This window comes from Motacilla alba, chromosome 3 (assembly GCF_015832195.1).
Source record: "Motacilla alba alba isolate MOTALB_02 chromosome 3, Motacilla_alba_V1.0_pri, whole genome shotgun sequence".
Lineage (NCBI taxonomy): Eukaryota > Metazoa > Chordata > Aves > Passeriformes > Motacillidae > Motacilla > Motacilla alba.
Window position 1 is genome coordinate 112,005,295 of NC_052018.1, and position 20,277 is coordinate 112,025,571.

At 45.0% G+C, this 20,277-nt stretch overlaps 1 protein-coding gene across 2 annotated transcripts; it reads right to left on the reverse strand.

Moving 5' to 3' along the window:
• Nucleotides 1-1,090: 1,090 nt before the first annotated feature.
• Nucleotides 1,091-19,997, reverse strand: FERMT1 (fermitin family member 1). Of its 2 annotated transcripts, XM_038133421.1 has the most exons (17): nt 19,863-19,974; nt 18,150-18,265; nt 17,375-17,522; nt 16,721-16,894; nt 15,009-15,242; nt 13,429-13,575; nt 12,674-12,887; nt 12,134-12,236; nt 10,846-10,953; nt 9,795-9,926; nt 9,606-9,655; nt 7,346-7,470; nt 6,188-6,294; nt 5,425-5,646; nt 4,358-4,482; nt 2,539-2,680; nt 1,264-1,437 (listed from the first exon to the last, which is right to left on the reverse strand). In XM_038133421.1, exons 4-17 carry the CDS (start codon nt 16,869-16,871, stop codon nt 1,264-1,266), a joined length of 2,034 nt encoding a protein of 677 aa, XP_037989349.1. In that variant the 5' UTR covers nt 16,872-16,894; nt 17,375-17,522; nt 18,150-18,265; nt 19,863-19,974. The 2 variants fall into 2 exon arrangements, with proteins under 2 accessions (XP_037989348.1, XP_037989349.1); XM_038133420.1 differs by lacking the exon at nt 18,150-18,265 and having other exon boundaries at nt 1,091-1,437; nt 19,863-19,997.
• Between the last annotated feature and the right edge of the window lie 280 nt (nt 19,998-20,277).

Below are 20,277 nucleotides of genomic sequence, written 5' to 3' on the forward strand. Positions count from 1 at the left end.
TTGGCCAGCAGTTTCATGAATTCTTCCAGTTTCAATCTGTCCTTGCTTTACAAGGTAGTATCAAATTTCATTCACTTCGCTGGATGTGTGTGGCTCCTTCCAGCAGGCAGAGCTGCTGGCTTCAAATCTGATTCCTCTGAGACATCCACAGCTCCTCTGGAAAACCTGTGCCAAGGCCTTTCCACCTTCACAGGGCAGAATTTCTCCCCAGTATCCGATCCAGCCCTGCCCTCTGTCAGTGGGAGGCCATTCTCCCTTGTCCCACCACTGTGTGCTCTTGGCAGAAGTCCCCCTCCAGCCCTCTCACAGCCCTTCCAGGGGCTCGAAGATCTCCCCAGAGCCCTCTCCTCTCCAGGCTGAACACCCCCGTCTCCCAGCCTGTCTCCAGAGCAGAGGGGCTCCAGCCCCCTGAGCATCACTCTTAGCCTTTGCACACATGTAAAATCATTTCTAGGGCTTGTCAGAGCCTGGCGTGGACAGCTTAGTTCAGGGAGATGTCCCAGTGAAACAGTAACAGGGACAGAAATAGAAACACACTCAGAGGCCTTTTTAATAGTTTTTGATAGTTCCTAAAGCACATTTTTCAACCAGGTAAGTAACAATGTTCCTCAAAGGATGAGCCTTTTGGATCCAGTGTTGCCAAGATGAACGCTCTGTGTCTTCTGCGGCTTTCAGGAAACCACTGAAAGGTGGACATGGGTTCTACATTTTTGAGACCTGAGTAACCACTACAGGAGTTTCAATAGCTTAGTCTGCAGGGCTTCGGAATGTTTCGTGTTCTCAGAGCAAGTGTTAGACAAACTGTGGAGCTTTAAAATACATATTTATTCAGCTTTAGTTCTGATAAATGCTGGGCTCTTCAACAATGGCCAGTTTAACAATGGAAGTGGCCTAGCTGTAACAGAGAAGAAAATTCATGTACCATATCTTCAAGTTACTTGTTCTGGATCCCTAAACAGATGGCTGCAATTAAAAATAATAGATTAAAAAAACTGTCTAGTGGCTAGACACTGTTTGTTTAAAAACTTTGAACTGTACAAAAGAAAAACACAGACAATTAAATTTTCCCAAGTATTGATGACGGTGCATCCAGGGACCTTAGCTTCAGTATTTAACAAAAACTGTAAACCATCCCAGTCACAGTACAAGACTGACATGTACTTATTAGTAGCCAGCAATTAACAATCAGAGAGATTTTTGTTTAATCTCTGGTAGTCTTAGCTATAAGAAGAAGCAGGCAGTGGGAAGAGAGTTTTCTTCATCTCATTCCTGACCTCCCGTTAATTTGTGGAAGAGTTCTTCATCCAGCGTTTCATTGTGGTCCTTGGAACGTGTTGACAAGAAGATGTAGCCCCCAATATACTCGTGGATGATTTTGCAGTCTGCACTCAGGCACGTGAAAGCGATGGACACGTTCTGGTCAAACTCGATGGCAACCTAAGGACAACAGATGTGGCAAAATCAGACAGGGATAAGCTGGAAAAAAGAGAAGTGTGAGAACACAGCTGGATCACAAACGCTGCGATAAAGCACCACCTGCCGCTGCTAACCAAGAGTTCTGGGTCTGCTGGATGCTCAGGCTGTTTGGCGGCTTGGTTTTGGATCTGCTGCTACAGCAGGGCCCTCTTGTGGTGAAATACTTTTGCTTGTTCAAGCAGGCAACAAAATCTTTTAGCTTTTTCCCAATGGCATATAAAATGAACACCGGGAAGAGCAGGAATGGCACTCCTGACTCTCTCTCTAATGAATAATGTTTAATCTGTCCATTGTTGTGCTGACCTTAAATCTGCCTTTGGGGTCCCGGTTTTGGTTTCCAGCTACCATTAGCTCTAAAATGCAGCTAACTGAGCTCAGTTGATCACTGTGGATTCTGCCTTTTCTGAGAGGGATTTAATGGAAACCCAGCAACCTGGCCCAGAATTGCAGGGAGTACTGCAGGAGAGCAGCAGGGAGTGTATCTGATCTCTCCTGGTTCCTGCAAAACTCCATAAGCAGGAACAGTTTCCAGGCTGCTTCAATTTACATCAGGTCACACCAGTTCCACCCCAGAAATCTACAATTTATACAGCTGGATTGAAGCTTTGAAGCCCCAAATCAGGGGGACACACAGACACAGATTTGCAGGCCTTGCAATCTCAGTTTGGGATTTGAAAGACAAACCGGGCTCCTGTATCCTCAGTCTGTAATAGAGACTGAACCACCACAATGTAGAGGATGATGCATGAGAGTTAACATGAGATTTTTACTGACAGAGCAGTAAACACAACATGCTGGAATTCACCTTGAAGTCTCTATTTCATCCCATCAAAACCAAGGACAACTTGTCAGGAACAAGCTTGGTAGGAACCTTTAAAACTGGTGATCTTTTAATTTCTGATTTTTGACTACAGACTCCACAAAGAAAAACTGCAGACAGCTTATTTAATAACATGTCCCAACACGTTCAAAATTTTTTCAGTGAGGTTTGAAAATATTTTCTGAAAGCATCCTTGAGTGTGTGAAATGCAAGGGCTGAAGGCAGAGCTGTTCCGGGTTTACCTGGCGGATTTCCCAGTTCACATTCCACTGCTTCATGTTGGAGAACCTCCACGTTGTGATAGGATCTCCTGTGGCCATATCTATCCGTATCAGCCTGTTATAGGACACCCCAAGCACATCATCCTTCTTGCTTCCTTTAAACCTGGAAAGAACCCAAAGCCTTTGAGCAGATCTGCTTTGCAATTATTTCTGGCTAGAGAAACACTTCAGCTTCTCTCCCCTGGAAGTGCAAAAAATGTGGGAAAAGTCACAACAGCCTGGAATTGAGGAGAGCTTGGACCCATCTTTAGAACAGGATTTGTTATAAAGCAGAAGTGCAGGCTGGTGAGCCATGGTGTAAGATGGAAAATTAGGAAGGTAGACCTGGCTGAAATATTTCCATTTCATTGTTTCCTGCTAAAAAATACTGTTCTTCCCAAATGCATGAACTGGATTATATTTTTACTGGAAAAAATGCCAACAATAATTTTTGTTGCTTCATTTCTCTAATGTTGAAACACGTTCCTCTAGTTATATTAACCTATATTAACCTACATTATATAAATCAAAACAACTGATATATACATGTTTTTGAGTATATCACATTACAAAATGACTGAAGCATTTTAACATTTCACCTTTCATCTGATTAGAGATAAAAAATAAATACAAAAGCATCAAAATCTTTGGGGGACAAAATTTTTTGAGTTGGGAATAGCTAGGAACAGATTACTCTGGTAAAGAAACAACCTTCCTCTACCTTCATGCTGAAAGCTGGCAGAAATCTCATCTGCCTGCAGTGAGTATTCTCAGTATTTCTGATCCTCTTTGTGAACCTTCTCTCTTTAGATGCAGCTGGACCCCAGGGGGAAAATGTGACCCGGACACAATTTGTGCTTTGCTCAATGCCCCACTGAGATACTGCCCAGCAGTTCGCAGCAATTCACCACGACAAAATGCAGTTCAGCTGCTGGGTTTGGTTGTGCTTTTAACAGGATTAATGGTGACAGATGGGGCAGAAAATCTGTACCTGTGGCAGTAAATTCAACAGGATCGGGGACCATTTTTGGGCACGGAATTCAGGGGGAATTCTGGCTCCAAACAAGCAGTGCTCTCTCAAGTGACTCCCAGGCACAGTCTGGAACCTGGGACACCCAAGGACCAGCACCATCTCACAGTTCACATGGGGCTACTGGATTTTGGGAAGTCACAGTTCAGTAGTGCAGATCAGTTTGTACCCCAAGGGGTGTTAAACATAATTTAAGGAAGGTGCCTCCAAGTATGGTTGTGTCAGCAATTTCCAGCTTTTTGGTGTTTTGTCAAGAGAAAAGGTTGCAGGTCAGACCTCTGCTGTGTCCAAGGAAGCTGCTGTGAACACAATGGGACCTTTCTGGTGCTCACTGCTCTCCAGATTAGCCTTAAAAAGGGATAATTTGCTGTTTTCTTAATGAAATGCAAAAGAAATTAGCATTTTATCATATTGCAATGAACAAGGGTCAGAGTGAACACATCCTGCAAACCTGAGCACACCCATCAGACGTGCATTTTATACATTTTGGAGAGTTTGTGACAGTAAGGGTTTCATGCTAGTGAGAGGTTACTTCAGGCTGAACCCAAGAGGTCTGTAGCAAGACAGATGCAATGCAGAGTCTCACTCCAGGAATGGAGCTACTGGGTGCTACTCCTATAGAAAAACCAGCAGTATGAAATCACAAAAATTAAAATAAGTCTGTGGGGGAAAAATAGAAAATATTCTGGGAACAGGGTGTCAAAGAACTTCCTGCAAATCACTGAGCGTGAACTCCTTACGGCAGCTTGACGTGAGCGAGAGTGCAGTTACCTTACAACGTAGTAGGATAAACCAAACTCAGGGAGGGACTGCCAGGCTTGGATAAAACGCAGCTTGGCCTCCACCAGGGACATCTGGGATACATTTTGGTGGGCTTCCAGAATACGGGCAGTCAGCTGGGAAACACAGGAAGAGAGAAGGTTTTCAGCTGACTGGAGAACAAAAGTCCTGTTGCTTTCACTAAATCAGAAATCATGAGGTCTGGTGCTGTGTTCAGACACTGTTGTCGCTGTTTGCAGATGCAGCACAGAGGGCACTTGGGGACACATCCCAAGTGCAAAGGGCAGAATGGACAGCAAGGTCTCAGGTCTGGGTTTGTGAGGCACTGCCCTGGCTCCATACACTGCTCTGGGGACCCTCCTCGGGACAGGCAGGCTGAGCTCTTGCACAGAGAAAGCAAGGAATTAGGTGGAGAGCAAGGAAAGACTTGAAGGGCAAGAGGACCCGAAGACCCTGTTGATTCAGATGGAAACAGTGGCTTGCAGTCCTTAAAATGCTTCCTTTGTTACTCTGAAGAGACTTTAGGAACAGCGTTATCAGGAGCAGAACATCATGGGTCTCTTTCTCCGGGCAACAACAGACAGAACAAGAGGACACAGTCTCAAGCTGCGCCAAGGGAGATCCAGGCTGGAATTAAGGAGGAAGTTTTTCACAGAAAGAGTGGTCAAACACTGGAATCATCTGCCCAGGGAGGTGGTGGAGTCACCATCCCTGGATGTGTTTAAAAAAGACTGGATGTGGCACTTGGTGCCATGATCTAGTTGAGGTGTTAGAACATGGGTTGGACTCGATGATCTTAAAAGTCTCTTCCAACCTAGAAATTCTGTGAAATTCTGTGGATGACTTAAGCCAGGGTAGAGATGTGGGAGAGGTGCTTGGAGGATGTGCCAAAACACCTGTCCCTGTGTTCAGTTTGAGGAAAAGGCCTCTTGTAAAGGGACAAAGGACTATTGCAGGGAGTTGTACTGCACGGCTTCCCACTGCTGCTTTGATCCAGCCTCATCCCTAAGCAAGCCCTGGAATCGCCCACGCCCAGCCATCAGCCACACTCAGGATACCTGCTTGGACTTGAATTTTTTGGTATAGCGTGGCGAGACGAAGCATTCTGGTTTCATATCTACATTCTCTGGCTCAGAGGCAGCCTGGGAACACATGGTCCAGTTCTTCATCTGCAGGAAGGAAAGGATCTTTTGGACCTCGGGCTGGTAGGAGCTGTCGGCCATCGTTCTGCCCTTGGAGGCCAAAACACAAGCAGCCATCCAGCGAGCGTACTGATCCTCCTGAAACAAGGACATTGTTTGTTACTGTTCTTCCTTCCTGACTGGACTAGTTCCAGCTACACCTAGGTTTTACATTTTCTAAGAAATCCGGTACCTTGAAGTAGATTCTCTTGGAAATTTTATTGCATGATTTGTTTTCACCTACAGAACACTTTTTACACAATTTGATCTGATACGTTTCAATAAACTGAAAACTAATGTCAGATCCTTATCACGCTCTCCTCATCTGAATGGGGAGAGTTCTAATAAAGAAAAAAAAAATTCAAACCTCAATTCTCTGACAACATTGGAACAAAATACTGTAACTTCTTTTTTTTTTTTTTTTTTCCTTACTTGGCAACTGATAAGCACCAGATAACTCACTGTCCTTATGCCCCCAGAACAATTATGTATTTGTTAGGCCACCACATCATTCTTAAATTTTCTAAAAATTTAGACGATAAACTCTCTCTGCAGCATCCTCATTTTTCTATACAAATTCTGGAGCAGGACAATCTGCCATAAATCTTGAATTCAAATTTTCTCTTGTCTTGTTACTCACATTATCACATCTTAAATATACTTCATTCATGCCATCCGCAACAGGAATTAGTAATTTGATTCCAAACTTCTTCGCTGCAACATTTACATCTGGTACAACTTCACATCCTAGATCACAGGGAATCAGAAGGAAATGAATTTATTTCATTACTGTATCAGTAACTTTAATTACTACTTTAACACTAAGGAACACAGTGCTTCACGGTTGTTTTTCTTTGAGACTAAGGGCCAAGACTTTGAAGCTTAGGCCCTAATGAAAGGGTTTTGTTCCAGCTCACTGCCTGGTCTGGCTTGCCAGGGTGGTGAATGCTCAGGGAGCACGTGAGCCCGCGTGGAAGTGAAAGGATGGGAGAGCTCCCAAAACCTCAGCCTGATCTTAGGAAACGCTCAGCACTCGAAATGGAGAGGAACTGCTGGGAGAGGCTGCTTGGTGAGGTTGCAGCCACCCTGGCTGTTTTTCCAGGCGTCCTCTGACCTACTGAGGATATGCAGATTGGGATGCTGAGCCATTTGTGCACAGGGGTCAATCTTGTATTTCAAAGGTTTCTTCTAGGATGGGCACTGGGCACCACTGGTTCCCGATGCTGAGCAAAGAGTGTCCCTGCAGGAGCAGAGGTAGATGGAGGCTACACAGGGTGCTGGAGTCTGTGTGCACAGCCAGGGCTCCTCCTCCAGCAGCTGGCTGCAGCCACAGGAATCCCCATGCACACAAACAAGGCCCAGAGAAGGCCCTGGAGCTGTCCCTGCCCAGCAGAATGCAGGGACAGCCTCTGGCATTCCTGCCCACAGCACCATCCCTAATGCTCTGCTGCCACTGTGTGTTTGCCAAGGGCACAGGGGAACACTCCCTTTAATGTAGAGTGAAGGCATTTGGAAGTAAAGCACCCAAAAGCCACATTCCCTACCTGACTCATCCTGAAGGATTCAGCAGTACAGGGGATTTTACAAATCGGGCTCTGATAATCCCAGCTCGGGTTAAACTGTTGAATCCTTTCTGTGCAAGCCTCTTCTGCAGGTGCAATCTGCCTGCTTAGGAGTCTCAGGAACTGAAAAAGCTCTCAGACTAAATGCTGCTGTGCTTGCCTTCCTCAATCCAGAGTGATTTGTTTTATTCAGTTCACACATGCAAAAGGAAAATCAAAGAAAGGACAATTCCTACCTTTTAGGTTTAGTTTCTCAACAGGTTCTCCCTGTGCAGATTCCTTGTTTTTAAAATAAGATAGCGAAGTGTCTCTGAAGACAAACCAATATGTCTTGATGGCTTTGAGTGCCAGCTTCTTGGGCCTGCCAGAAAAAAAGAAATGCCATTTGTTTATTTCAACACATACACATTGCTAAGTCCCTCACAAATATTGCAGAACCTCTGAAATTCAAGGCTGTAGCCATGGCTTTGGTTGGGTATGACACCTCTGTGTCCCTGAGGGGGTGGGAAATGCTTGGATCCAGTGCAGGTTATCCCAGGTATGGACGTTGTTTTTTCCTCCAGATTTTAGTTGAATCCCATCTATGACTTTTTCTCATTTATTTCTTCCATTACTAATCAAAGCCATTCCCTTCCAACAGAGTAATTTTCCCACAAACTCAGTAACACAAATGTAACCCCTGCTTTGTTAACATGAATTTGCATCCGTTTTTCATAGCGCCTTATCTTGAATATCTGCACCCATAAAACCAACTCGTATTCATTGTAAGGAAGCAGAGATCAGCTTTTCTGCCTTAATCTGAATCATATCTAACACAACAAAATTCTATTTCTTCACTAAGTTTACAGAAGCTTGTAGGTCTCCAGGAGAGAAAACCAGAGGTATTAGCATTTGAGTACAGAAAATCTGAGTGGAGAAATGCTTAATAGCTAGCGACAAAGGACTTCAATTAAGTGAAAAAGAAAAACAAAAATCCAGGATTTCCCTTTAAATCTAACAGGATGGTACAAAGAGCACAGAACCAGCTGGAAAACAGTGATGTACTATATATACTCTTATTATATATACCCCCAGACCCTCTCTAAAAATCCTAATTTAGAATCCTTTCTAGAAAATGGCATTTTTTATGTTTAAATTTAAAAACCTTGGATTTTCAAAACAATCAAATAATCTGTTTTTTAGTTTTCCAGTGACAGCGACATTCTTCAAAATTCTTTTCCAGTGACAGCGACATTCTTCAAAAATAAGGGACTATAATTTTTTTAGGCAGATAAAATTATTTTTATATCCCTGAAAAGTTGCTGAAAACTTTTTAGAAAGCTTTTTCTTGTTGTTTTTGGAAAAAAATGTTGCAATTCTCCACAGTACTGTCCCCACGTGAAAGTAGCATTTAGTGTGGTGCATCCTGTGAATAAATAGAATAAAAGTTCACCGTAGGAACAGTAAGCAGTGGGACATGCACAGCTTTGCATTCAGGTTTACAATTAATCAAATCATTACAGCCACAAAGTGTTGCTGTTTGGAGAAAACTTTTACACCCTACCTGGATTCTACAATGCCTTAGGTTTGGTAAGAGATTTATCATTTATATAGGAACTCTTTCATGATGATAAATAACTGCTGAATGCTTAAAAAAGCAAACTGTTCTACTGCCGGGGAAAAACAAATAACCCATTGTTAAAAGCCCTAATTCCCTTTCACCTTAAGCCACCTTCATAAGAAGAATGTCAAATAAAATTCCGAATTGGAAATTAATAATTAACAATTGTTAGCAGTTAACAACAGCTAAATTTTTTCAGGTGCAGTTTTCAGTTCCCAGATTAAAAATACCATCTGTCAACGGATGAATCTGATAAATACTTGTACAACAGAACACTTTATCTTTCTAAAACACAAAGACTGTTTTGTGATAAAAGGCATTGCAGACTTGAGGTCTCTACAGTCATTTAAATCACCCATAAAATCAGAGACTACAATGGGATCACAGAAACCCATTTTGATATTAGAAAAACCAGACTCCATGTTCAGTAAGAAAGAGGTAATTTGGATGTTCCTTTTGTTTAAAAAATGCATTCCCTGGGGTTACTTTCAGAAATTCTTCTCTGGGAGAACTGCAAGTTTCTTCTGGTTTCTTACAGGCAAAAAAAAAAAAAAAAAAAAAAAAAAAAGTAAATATGATTGAAAATAAAACTGAGGCTCTTTTATTTAGAGATGATGACTGATGAGCACAAGGAAATATGGACAGCAGATCTGTTAATAAGTACAAATACAGCTACCCAGCATCCCAGGAGTGGGAGAGATTTGCCAAGGAACATTGTCAGAAGCAGGAAGAGAAAGACTGGAAGAGAATATTAGGCTGGTTAGACCTAGCTGGGGGATTTGTCAATTTGTAACTGTCTGATGTACTGTTAGATTAGAATGAAAAACTCAAAAGAGATCTCTGGTAAGGTTAAGCTTTTGGTTTTGTATGTTTTATTGTTAATTTTAACAACTCACCTAACTAGCTTGAGATTATCAGCAAGTTTTGGGATGTCTGTGATGTCCTCCTAATAAGGAATAATTAGGAATAGTTTTAGTACAATGCACTCTGAAATCAACTGTTAAAAAAATCAAGAACCAGGAAGGCTCATGAGAGTCAACAGATTTGGCACAGCAACAGGAATTCTGGGATCCCAAAGGACATACCAAAATGTTGCTTTTATTTCCACCTTCCAGTGTCACTTCCAGATTGGAAAGGGCGGCTTCTACTTCATCCACTTCCGATTCACAGGTGGAATCTTGTGTCTCTGATGATAATGATAGCTTGCTTACATGGTACTGAAATAAACCATCAGTATCCAAGAGTCAATGCATCAATTATCAACACACAATCCCAGTGTTTCAAAACAGATCATTTGCTCTCCTGGGGCTTGGAGAACTGTGTGAAGTTCTGCAGGAATCAGGGGGTTTTCCCGAGGAAACAGCCATGTCCACTGTGACTCCTGTGCAATGGCTGACAGTGGTTTCCTATTTTAAGTATCAGTGTTTGTATTTCTCTGCTGAATAATTGCCCCTGCTCTGGGAGGCTGCTACATTTGGATCCCTACTCCTGCCATCCATACAAGGTGGAAACTTGGAAGCAAGGTGCTCTGGTGCTCTGCAGTGACAGGCTGTGCATTCTTGGCAGTTCTGTTTCCATTTAAAAGGAAGGAATTTATTATTAAAGCAGGTTTGTGCTTTATTACCTATGGTCAGAGACTAAGCCTTGCTCAGTCATGTTAAATTTCCAAGCACTCCATACTGTCCCTATCTTCACATTGTGCTCTGGCTTTTTTCCTGTCAGCTGGGCAATGCTGACATGCTGTACACATGGTGTACACCAGGAATTTTCAGGAAGAAGAGGAGAAGGGACGGTAGCTGGTATGGGAAGGCACACTTCACACTAATAGTGATATCAAAGTTACATTCTGGCTGCAATGTTAGTAAATTAGTGTAAGTTAATTAGTAAGTTAGTGTTTTACTAACTTACTAATTACTAAATTAGTAAGTTAGTGTTTCCATAATTGTGTGAATAATGGTGTTAGTGCTGCTACTGAATTCAGTTGCTTCAGCTGATGGATGCTGTTGAGTGTTTCTCACCCCAAGAGCAGACCCCCAATCCAAGCAGAGCTCCCGGCCTGGCCTCTGTCCTAGTCTTGTCCTAACCCGCGCCTATCTCTCGAGGGAGCAGGTTTTGCCAGCGGGCTCAGGTACGTGCCTGCAGCGCGGCGAAGATGAGCATCTCCTCCTCGGTGCAGTCGATCTCCTCCAGCAGGATGGCCCAGCGGGCCTGTTCGTAGATCTGGTTGATGCGCACCGCGTCGTACTGCGGGGAGAGCAAGCCGGGGACCTCAGGCACGGCCTCAGGGCCCTCTGCAGCTGATCCCACACCGGCCTGAGCCACAGGCCTTCCTCCTCCCACTCCGCTCCCTCCTCGCCTTGTACCAGCTCGTGGGACTGTGTGCATGGTCCCAGGGCTTGCTGAGCCTACACAAAACCACCAGGAGCCCCTGGCGGAGGCAGAAGGTGAGGCCCAACATCCCCTTTTGAGGCAGGAAGCCTTGGACTGGTGTAACCAAGATGTGAAACACACTGGGAGGAATCACATGACACAGCTGACTCGAATGTGACCTGCAGAACTCTCTTGTTCCTCACTTCTTCCTTCTGCTCTTGGCTTTTTCACTTCTGGTTTTGTCTGTCTTTGCACTGGCTTGAGATTTGCCAGATCTGCTTTAATTCACTGTCTGGTTTTTGGATAGTGATTATTCCTTATAATCTACTTGGTTAATAAGCTGAAGTGACTCACAGAAATGTTCAAGCCCCAGAGCTGCTGAAATGTAGGTGATAGGAGGGTAAACCTTGGAGTGTGACCTCTCCCAGCAGAGGTGAGATATTAGCTTGCCTGAAGCTCTTTTGGGTCATTTCATCCTATGGCTCCAGGGCTGGCTGGGGCAGAGAAGGGAAATGTTTGGGCTGCTGAAGTTGAGACATGTACTTGGATTTTAGTGCAGGTGCCATTTCACCCAAAAACATGCCAGATAAACTGGAAAGTGCCCTGATTTCTTCTGAGAGCTTCAGCCCAGAAAAGCTGTGAAATTCAATGAGCACAGTGCAATATTAATGTAATTTTAAAGCCAAATTTCAAAACCAGGACTCCTCACATCATTTAGGATACTGCTAGTCTAGTCTTCCCCTTAATTTTTCCTGTTAAAAGAGATGCAGAAGTAAAGCAGCCCCTCTGGAAACAGGGATACCGTTTCTGGTGCTCTTCAGATCCCATCTTTAAATTTAAGATCTCATTTCATGTGAGGAACAGTGATTCAGTGTCCAGAGGGTAAAAGTGCAGCCGTAGCTGAGGGGAAGGAGCTGAATTTGATCTCTCTGGAGGGCTTGTTACAAATCCTAGCTAAAATTCTACATAGAGCTATATATATTCTATATTGCTGTATAGCTCCTTGGCATGAAAGCAGGCAAACAATGAATAGCAATAAAAACAAGGCTCTTACTTTTGGATTCAAATCAAAGAAAGTGTAATATTTAAAGCGTAGAAGAAGTTGATCTTCCTCCTGAACGCCTTGTTCCATAAGAGATCGAGATGAATCCAGCCAGCTGTGGAAGAAAACAACCCACAGATCCTTCTGTACAGGAGAAGCCATCACACCTGCAGAGCTCCAGTGCAATTGTGGAACAAAAGTGGGAACAAACAGCTCTACTTCCTCTAAATCTAGGGGAAATTCATGTAACTCAAGCAGGTGGAGCACTCATATAGACTTCCAACTTCCATTTTCTGTGTCTATACAATAAGCAATGCTTACTTGTGCAGAACTCAGTCACCTGTTTTTAATGCAAAATTATTGAACTTATCCACGTGTCTCTTTCCACTGTCTACTTAAAGCCTTTGGAGTTTGCCACCCAAACTGTTGTTCAGCTGTGCCCACTGTGCTCAACTGAATTTGCCCTCATCTAACAACAGACTTTAGCCCAGAGCCTGCACAATGACATCATTCCTCATTTTAAACCCAAAGGATCTCAGAGAGGCGCCTTACCCTGCATTGAGCTTGGCTTTGTCAGCCAAAGTCCGTGGCTGGTACATCTCTGCCAGCATCTCCGGGGAGCAGGTGGGATGGCTGAGGGCCAGGATGCTGCAGTTCTGCTCAGCCGAGGAGCCATCACTGAACCAAGTAATTGTGGAAGAAGCTGGTGACCCACTGACAGGATCATAAATGGGTGTCATGGTCTTACTGTATAACCCTGGATTGGCTGCAAGTTAAGAGCATCATGTTATTCCCATGAGAAATGGTCCTGTCCACTACTTTCCATCATAAAACCCTATTCTTTCAAGACAGTCTCCTATCTCTGCTGTTTCCAGCTGGCCTTGTCCTTTCACAGGTGAGTGACCTCAGGGACAGAAATGCTCTTTGTTACTCTGTGAGATCTCAGTTGTGTTGGACACGGGAAACATATGCTTTCAAGCCTTTATTTCTCATTTTCCTTGCAGGTTGCCACATTTCATGAATATTTTAAGTGTTGTCCCCCTTTTCAAAGGGGAGCAGCACATCCTGTGTGCAGGGCCACAACCTGTTTTCTAGTGTGGCCTTTCTCATATCAATGGAAATGAACACATTTCTAGAGACAAGGGGGAAATACTGACATATTGGAGATTTCCTGAAGCCACTGATTTCAGGCCCACTGTGTCTCCAAGACCATCCTACATGAAACTGGCCTCCTTTGTGTAACAAAGAATTTCTTCCTCCTTTTGCCTTCCAGTCAGAACAACAAATTCATATTGATTTTTCATTACCTGGTAATCCAGAACTCACTGGAGAGTTGCACAGGTTTAAAATATCTTCTGTAGCTGGTTCTTTGCTGTTCTTGTCTTTTTTCTTTTTCTTTTTGAGTGTGCCTTCTGATTGCTTCAACAAAGAGAGCTCTTCTGACCGCCTGATATCTACAAAGGCAGTTTGGGAAGTGAAGCAAGATGGTTACATCCAAAAGAGCACCCACGGTTGGTAACAGCATTTCAGGAAGCTTCATGTTGCAATCTGGACTTTATTTTTAGCAGGTTGAAACTAGAAGCTGTGGAAAATCCACTAATTCTATACCAAGGCCAAAGACATTGGGCCATAAGAGTGAGTTTGGACAGGATTTAAATCTCCTTTTGTAGGAGGTGCAACTGCATTTTAGAATGCCAGGAAAAAGCTCTTTCTCCCTAAGAGCTCTGCAGTCACCTATGAGCACAATAACCTCTGCGAAATAGCTAAATTACGAATGAGCAAGAACCATTGTAATTGAGGCTCATGCCTTTTATTATTCAATGTATTTCTCATACAAGATTCTGTCTTGGTTCTCACTGTTCTCTAATGCACTACCAATCCAGACAGGTATTTCCAGTCTCAAACCTGGCACTTCACTTCTGAGAAACACTTTTACCCTGGGGTAAGCAAAGACATTTTTGACAGTATTCACTCATTCAAAGTTACAGGGTGTCTGTACTGACTCAACCTGGAGGGAAAATGTAGAAATATTTAATTTGGCCAAATGCCAGTTGGACAATTATGGCATCATCATATCAGAGTTGTTAGGTATAATAAAGACACTGCACCTTTCACAATCTACTGCTAGGAGATGAAATTGAAAGTGGATCAATATGAGGCAGTAAATCCCTTCTGAAGATGAGAGTGTTAATGGACTAAGCTTTGAAGATCTAAATTAAGATGAGGAATTTAATCCCTATTTTACCCTAAACCAAAGGGACGTTGAAGATTGCTTGCAGACTCAACTGATTCCCATTGATCACAGGCACACGTCTGGCATGCTCCAAACCCTCTACTTGGAAATGCTCCATTATTGGGAAGAGTGGGGGACTCAGTGCTGAGAGACATCCATGGGCTGGGCTGGGCTTCTTAGATGTGCCCTGACCTGAACAGATCTGGGCATCCAGAAGTCTTGAACATTTAAAACATGCTACATTTGAAGAGAACACATATAGGCAGAGTTGGTTATCATTAATGTTAGTGAAAGTAGTTGATAAATCAGTTGGCACCAGTAAAATTGCCTGTGGTGAAGGCTGGTGTAGGACATTGATAATCTTATGCTCTTAGGCACTGGCACAGAATAATCAGGACCAAGTCCTGCTCCAGGAGGACAAAGATTCCTAGAAAACTGCCAGCTTTGACTATGCAGTATTCCTGCAGCTCGTGGGACACATCGCTGACAGTGCCTGCATCAGTTATCACAGAGACTAAGAACCACTGACATGCACTGCATACTGAAACCACCAAAAACCTGTCTCACATTTTGTGAGGAAGGACTTCACATCAAAACAAAGTCACCCCATAAATGCTCCAGCTTAGTTGCCAGAGGAGATTTATCTTTACTTACTGAGCATTTTGCAGATGTCACTGACAGCTCTGAACACCATGGAAGAGAAGCTGACTTTCAATCTCACAGTCTTCATGTTTGGCAAGCGAAGCCGCAGCATTTTGTGCTGAGTAGTAAAGATCAGCTTAGCATCTGCTTGCACCCCGCATTTATCCAGTGTCCACTGGGTTTTCAGAAGCCAACATTTTTTTTGTTCCCACCAAAAAGCATAGTCTGACCAATCTTGTGCTATTTCTAGGAAAATACAAAGTGGTTACAAACAAACTATGGAGCAAATATACAAAGCACTTGGTTCAGAAACAGGTCTTTGCAAACACAAATATTTTAGATTAAAGCAGCAGCCACAGGTCCCAACCTAGACCCTGTTTGCTGAACTCTTGTGGCAGTCACTGGGAACCAGCTTTGTTTTCCCTGAAGATCTAACCTAGGTGCTGACTGTGGCACTGCCTTAGTCTTGTGGATAACTATGGGGAAAGAACATCTCCCAAATCTGGTGCGACATATGGTGCAATGCTGTTGGGATTTTGCTGGGATAAGGACTAACAACAAAGGGTTCCAGTTCAGAACTTGTCAGTGCAAGCTAAAAATCCTCCTCCAAAATCTCCTGTCACCCAGATGGGCACAAGCTCTTCCACGGCCTCCTGGCAGCAGCACTGAGCAGCTCATCTCGGTGTTAAGAACCAGCTTCAAATCTTGGTTGCACACAGCCGAGCAGCAGCACATGCACAAGGAAAGAGATAAAAGTATTGCTGCTCTCAATTCCATGGGAATTCCAAGATTAGATAACTGCCCAGATGTCAATATGTAGTAGCAGGTAAAGCTTCAGTGTGATCTTGGCCAAGCTGTTCAGTCTTTGCATCAGTCCTTGTTCCTCATCAGCTCCATGAGGCAGAGGCTGCTCCTCAGCATGTCCATAACACAGCAGAGCCCTGTCCTATTTCGGAGTCTCCTGGTAAGAGCTGTGTCTCAAGAGAGCTGCTGCCACAAGTCAGTTCCAGATTTGCTTTAAATATTAATACAGAAAGCTTTTCACACGAGCTGAGTATTTTTAAAAAATACTGTGAAAAATTGTTCTTCTGACTCGGTGGAAACTGTGGCTAACATCAGTTTCCGGCTGAGCCGTGTGTCTAAGCCTGCAGGGAGGGTGACAGAAGTGATCTCAGATTCTCTTCCTGTGCTCCTTTGCCGTTCTTGTACACAAGGGATTTTACCTTTCATTTCCTAACTTCGACTTGGCTAGTCTTGGCTTTTCCCAGCTCTTCCCTACTGTATCTATGCAATGGATATGGCTCAGACTTAGGCTCGAATGCCACAGTAGCACAGGAGACAGGAACTTCTGAAGTGCCTTTTAACAACTGATCCTCTCTGACAGGCACAGGTGGATAACAGGGCATCACCTACCTCTCCTGCCCCCCAAAACCACACACCTGTACCATCCTTCTGGAAAGGGAGTTGAGTCGTTAGCCTGGTTTAATTATTTTTGTTTAACTGAAAGGCAACCCCAAAGTTTTGTTGGCACTATGGTAACACAGAGGGTGGAACACAGGGAGGGGTTCTGACCACAAAAACCCCTGGGTCCGAGAACCTCTGCACTGTGCTGGGACACACAAGTGAGGCAGTACCATTTCAAAACACACAGAAGGCTTTCTCCAGAGGGGGAAAGCTGTACATATTATTTAATAACACTGTAAATGAAACAGGTCTTTACTCACCAATTTTTTCTACTAATTTCAGCATCAGTCCTCCAACATGAAGGTCTCCTGTGACCTGTAGTTCAATTTCCTTTTTTACACCTTCATGTTGATGATCAACTGTCAGCAAGAGGTTCCAGGTGTGTGACCCATATTCAGTTGAGGAAACCATTTTGGGAAAGGTCTGTGTGAGCTCTGCAAAAGCAAACCAACCAAACGAACAGGATGCTTTTCCTCCACTCTGAAACAAATGCATTTCTCCACAGTCTCAACATCATTCCATGCCGCCAGGAATTAACAGCACCATGGATGGAACTCAGAGGTGTTATCTTCTTACCTCTGAACTAGACTCTACTCCTGCAATTGCTCTTGCAAGAGAGGAATGTGGGATTTTTTGGTTTTATTCTGATTTTGCCACACCCCCAACCCAGATGCCTCCATTTGGGTAGCTATAGCTCAGTTTTAGCTGGGTTTGCCCACCACTCAGTGCTAATCTACCAGCCTGGACACTGTAAAGCCTGCAGTCGTGGGATCTGCTTTGGCAATCTGTCCAGTGAACAAAGGCATTTTGTTGACTCGTACACTTAGGGCTCTAATTTTTACTGCAAATCCAAGTTTACACTTGCAGTTCTGCCAGCTTGCTCCCACGGGACCAAATCCAGAGAGTAGTTTTACCTATTTAGGTACATCCAAGGGGAGACAGCTTTAGTGGCTCTCTGACAGCATTATCCAGACACAGATCTGCAGTTCCTGCTGACTTGCACGGGGATGTAGGCACGTGTCCTTCTCAGCAGGGTGAATTGTCTGAGATCCCACCAGGCTCCTGCCAGGACAGGTGAACAGTAAACATGCCAAGCCAAACTAGAGGAGACGCTCTGAGCAGAAGCTTTGGTTATCATCAGCTGGGTTCTGCTGAAGAAAGAGCTTGCAGGTATAAGGTAACTGATACTGCAGGCAGGATTTGTGACATTTAACCAGTGGGACAGCTCTCTGCCCTGAAAAAGGCCTTTGCAGTTCAGGCATAGGCAGTAATGTGGATGAATCCCATTGATTGCAAACTTCCAATAACACACAAGAACCCGGGTCACAGACTCTCGCTGAAGGGGCCCTACACAGACTGCTTTCAACATAAAAAATAACTAAGCCAGAAGGGATGTAACAACGTTACAGACTGTTGGAGATCTTCTTAAAAACAAGTACATAGTAATTTAAACCTGATGTCAATGCCACTGATATAAAATTTGTCATCAAAGATAACAGAGATAAGGATCAGTATAACAGAGATGAGGCGGTAATGACAAAGTCGACTAACAAGGAAAGTGATTCGAAACAAAAAGGCAATGAAAGTTTATGTGTTAAAGATTAGATGGATTTCCCCTTACACAAATGACATTATAAATGAATAATCTGACCAGCTCAAAGCCATCATTTTAGAGGGAAATCACCTTACCAGCGAGTTTCACTGGGATGGGGCTGGGAGTCCACCCTGAAGTTCCAAAATTACAGACACACATAGTCAGAAAACTGCAGCTTCATAACTGTGTGACTCCAAGAGGCCAACTCACCCTATGGAACAGGCACTGTTGTTAACTGGGTTCTTACATGTGCCAGCCTACACCTTTACACTAAACAGTTACTAAACCAACAAGGGTTGGTACTTATCCAAGAAGTTTGCTTGGCTTGCCTTGGTAAATAAAGGCATTGTATTGGACACTGGGAACACCGCCTTTCCTGCCTCTGGGATAAAGGATTTTGAATTTGTGTGCTGTGTGCCACATGGATTTATGAGCTTAGGTATGCACTAGACCAGGGGGTACTTGTGGAGGGGAAGGGCTGTGGCTCTCCTAAAGCATCCAAGAGCCAGCTCCCGAGCTGGTCTCCCAGGCAGGTGAGGCTTTCAGCACAAGGTGCACAGCACAGCTCTCGTTGCAATGTATTGATAGCAAAACAAAAGTCCTGACTATAGAAAAGTCAAAATGCCCCTAGTCATGCTCCTAAGTATCAAGAAACAACTTCAAAAGTAATCCATGGCCAAAGGAAGACAACTATGGGATTTTATTTCAGGAGTACAGGGGTGCAGTCTGGCAGATGAACCCTACTTTTGCCCACCCTTGTTCCACTCGAAACCATTGTTGTTACAGAAAAGCAGCAGTCTCATCTGCCCTCTTGGGCCAGCGAAAACATTTAGGAACTGATCTGGATTTTTTTGGGCGTCTATAAATTAGGTTTCACTTCCCAATCTAATTCTGCACACAAATTCTTGTGCTGATACGGGTGAAAATGAGCAGCCCAAGGGGTGGGTGAAACCCTTTTTTTCACCTGCTCGGAAAACCATGGCCTCAGTGCACTAATCCTGGCACTCCATCATTCCCTAATGTGCACCTCTCCTCTTCCTCTTCAAACCAGCAGGTTTCAGTTTGAAGATAAGGCAAACACTTGTAAATCTGCTGGAGTACGCAGCACAAACAAAGCCTGGTCTCAAAAGCGGGGCAAACAAAGCAATGAGGAAAACAAACCCCTCAGTATTAAACCCCAACCAAACCCAAACCGTCACAGGGCTCCACACCTTACAGCCTTCAGGTCAAGCCCGGATCTGCTCGGGAACGCGCCCCAGCTCCCGGGCTCCACGTGGGAGCTGCAAGGCCTGGCACGGGTGGATCAAACAGGCCAGAAACGTGTCCTCGGGCTACTGCTGTCTCCACTCGGGATTTCTGCAGCGCACTGCGGCCACCGCAGCCATCGAAAAGCAGCAGCGGCTCTACAGACCGAGCTCTCCGCAGATTTTAACTCTCACAGCCCCAAACTTCAAACGCTGAGCGGGAACGGAGAAAGATGTGAACCGTGCTGGATCAAGGTGCTCACGACGCGGGGTTAACGTCAAGAAAGGTCCCGAAGTATCCCTCGGGCCGGTGGTGCCTGGCGCAGCTCGGAGGGTGCCTGGGGGCCCGGCCCGCAGCGCCCAGGCAGCGCCACTCGCCCTTTGAGGAAGTGCCGGGCGGCCGCGGCCCCGCGGAAGGGGCTGTAAAAGCAGCAAGCCCGGGCTGTCGGGCATTCCCGCCCGCCGCAGGTGCCGCGGCGCAGCGCGGAGCCGCCCGCCGGTGCCCCGTGCCGGGGGCGCTCCGGCATCGCCCCGCGCTCCCGACGGGCGCCCCGCGCTCCTCACCTGCCGTCCCCGCCGGCAGCGCTCCCCTCTCCTCCCGTCCCGCGCCCTTCGCCGCCACCTGGCCTCTGAAGAGAACGCGAAAGAAGGAGGGGCAGCCCCGGGGGAGGCGGCCCTTCCTCCCTTCCCCTTCCCTCCGCCCGCCCGCGCGGTGGGAGAAGGCGGCTCGGAGCGCTGTCCGGCCCGGCGGTGCTCAGGGTCACCCGCGCTGCCCAGACACACCGCCTCATCCATGACTCCAGGCCATCCAGCAGCTTCAGGGGTTGCTTTTACAGGTTTGAGGCTACCCGGAGAAAATCAGTTCCGAGGGTGCAATGGCAAAGAAAGAAAAGTGTGTTTGTGAGGTGGGGATGTGTTAAAGAGGCACAGCGTATGAGTGGACTGAACCGACAGGAAAGGGGCAAAAGCTTCTCCACGA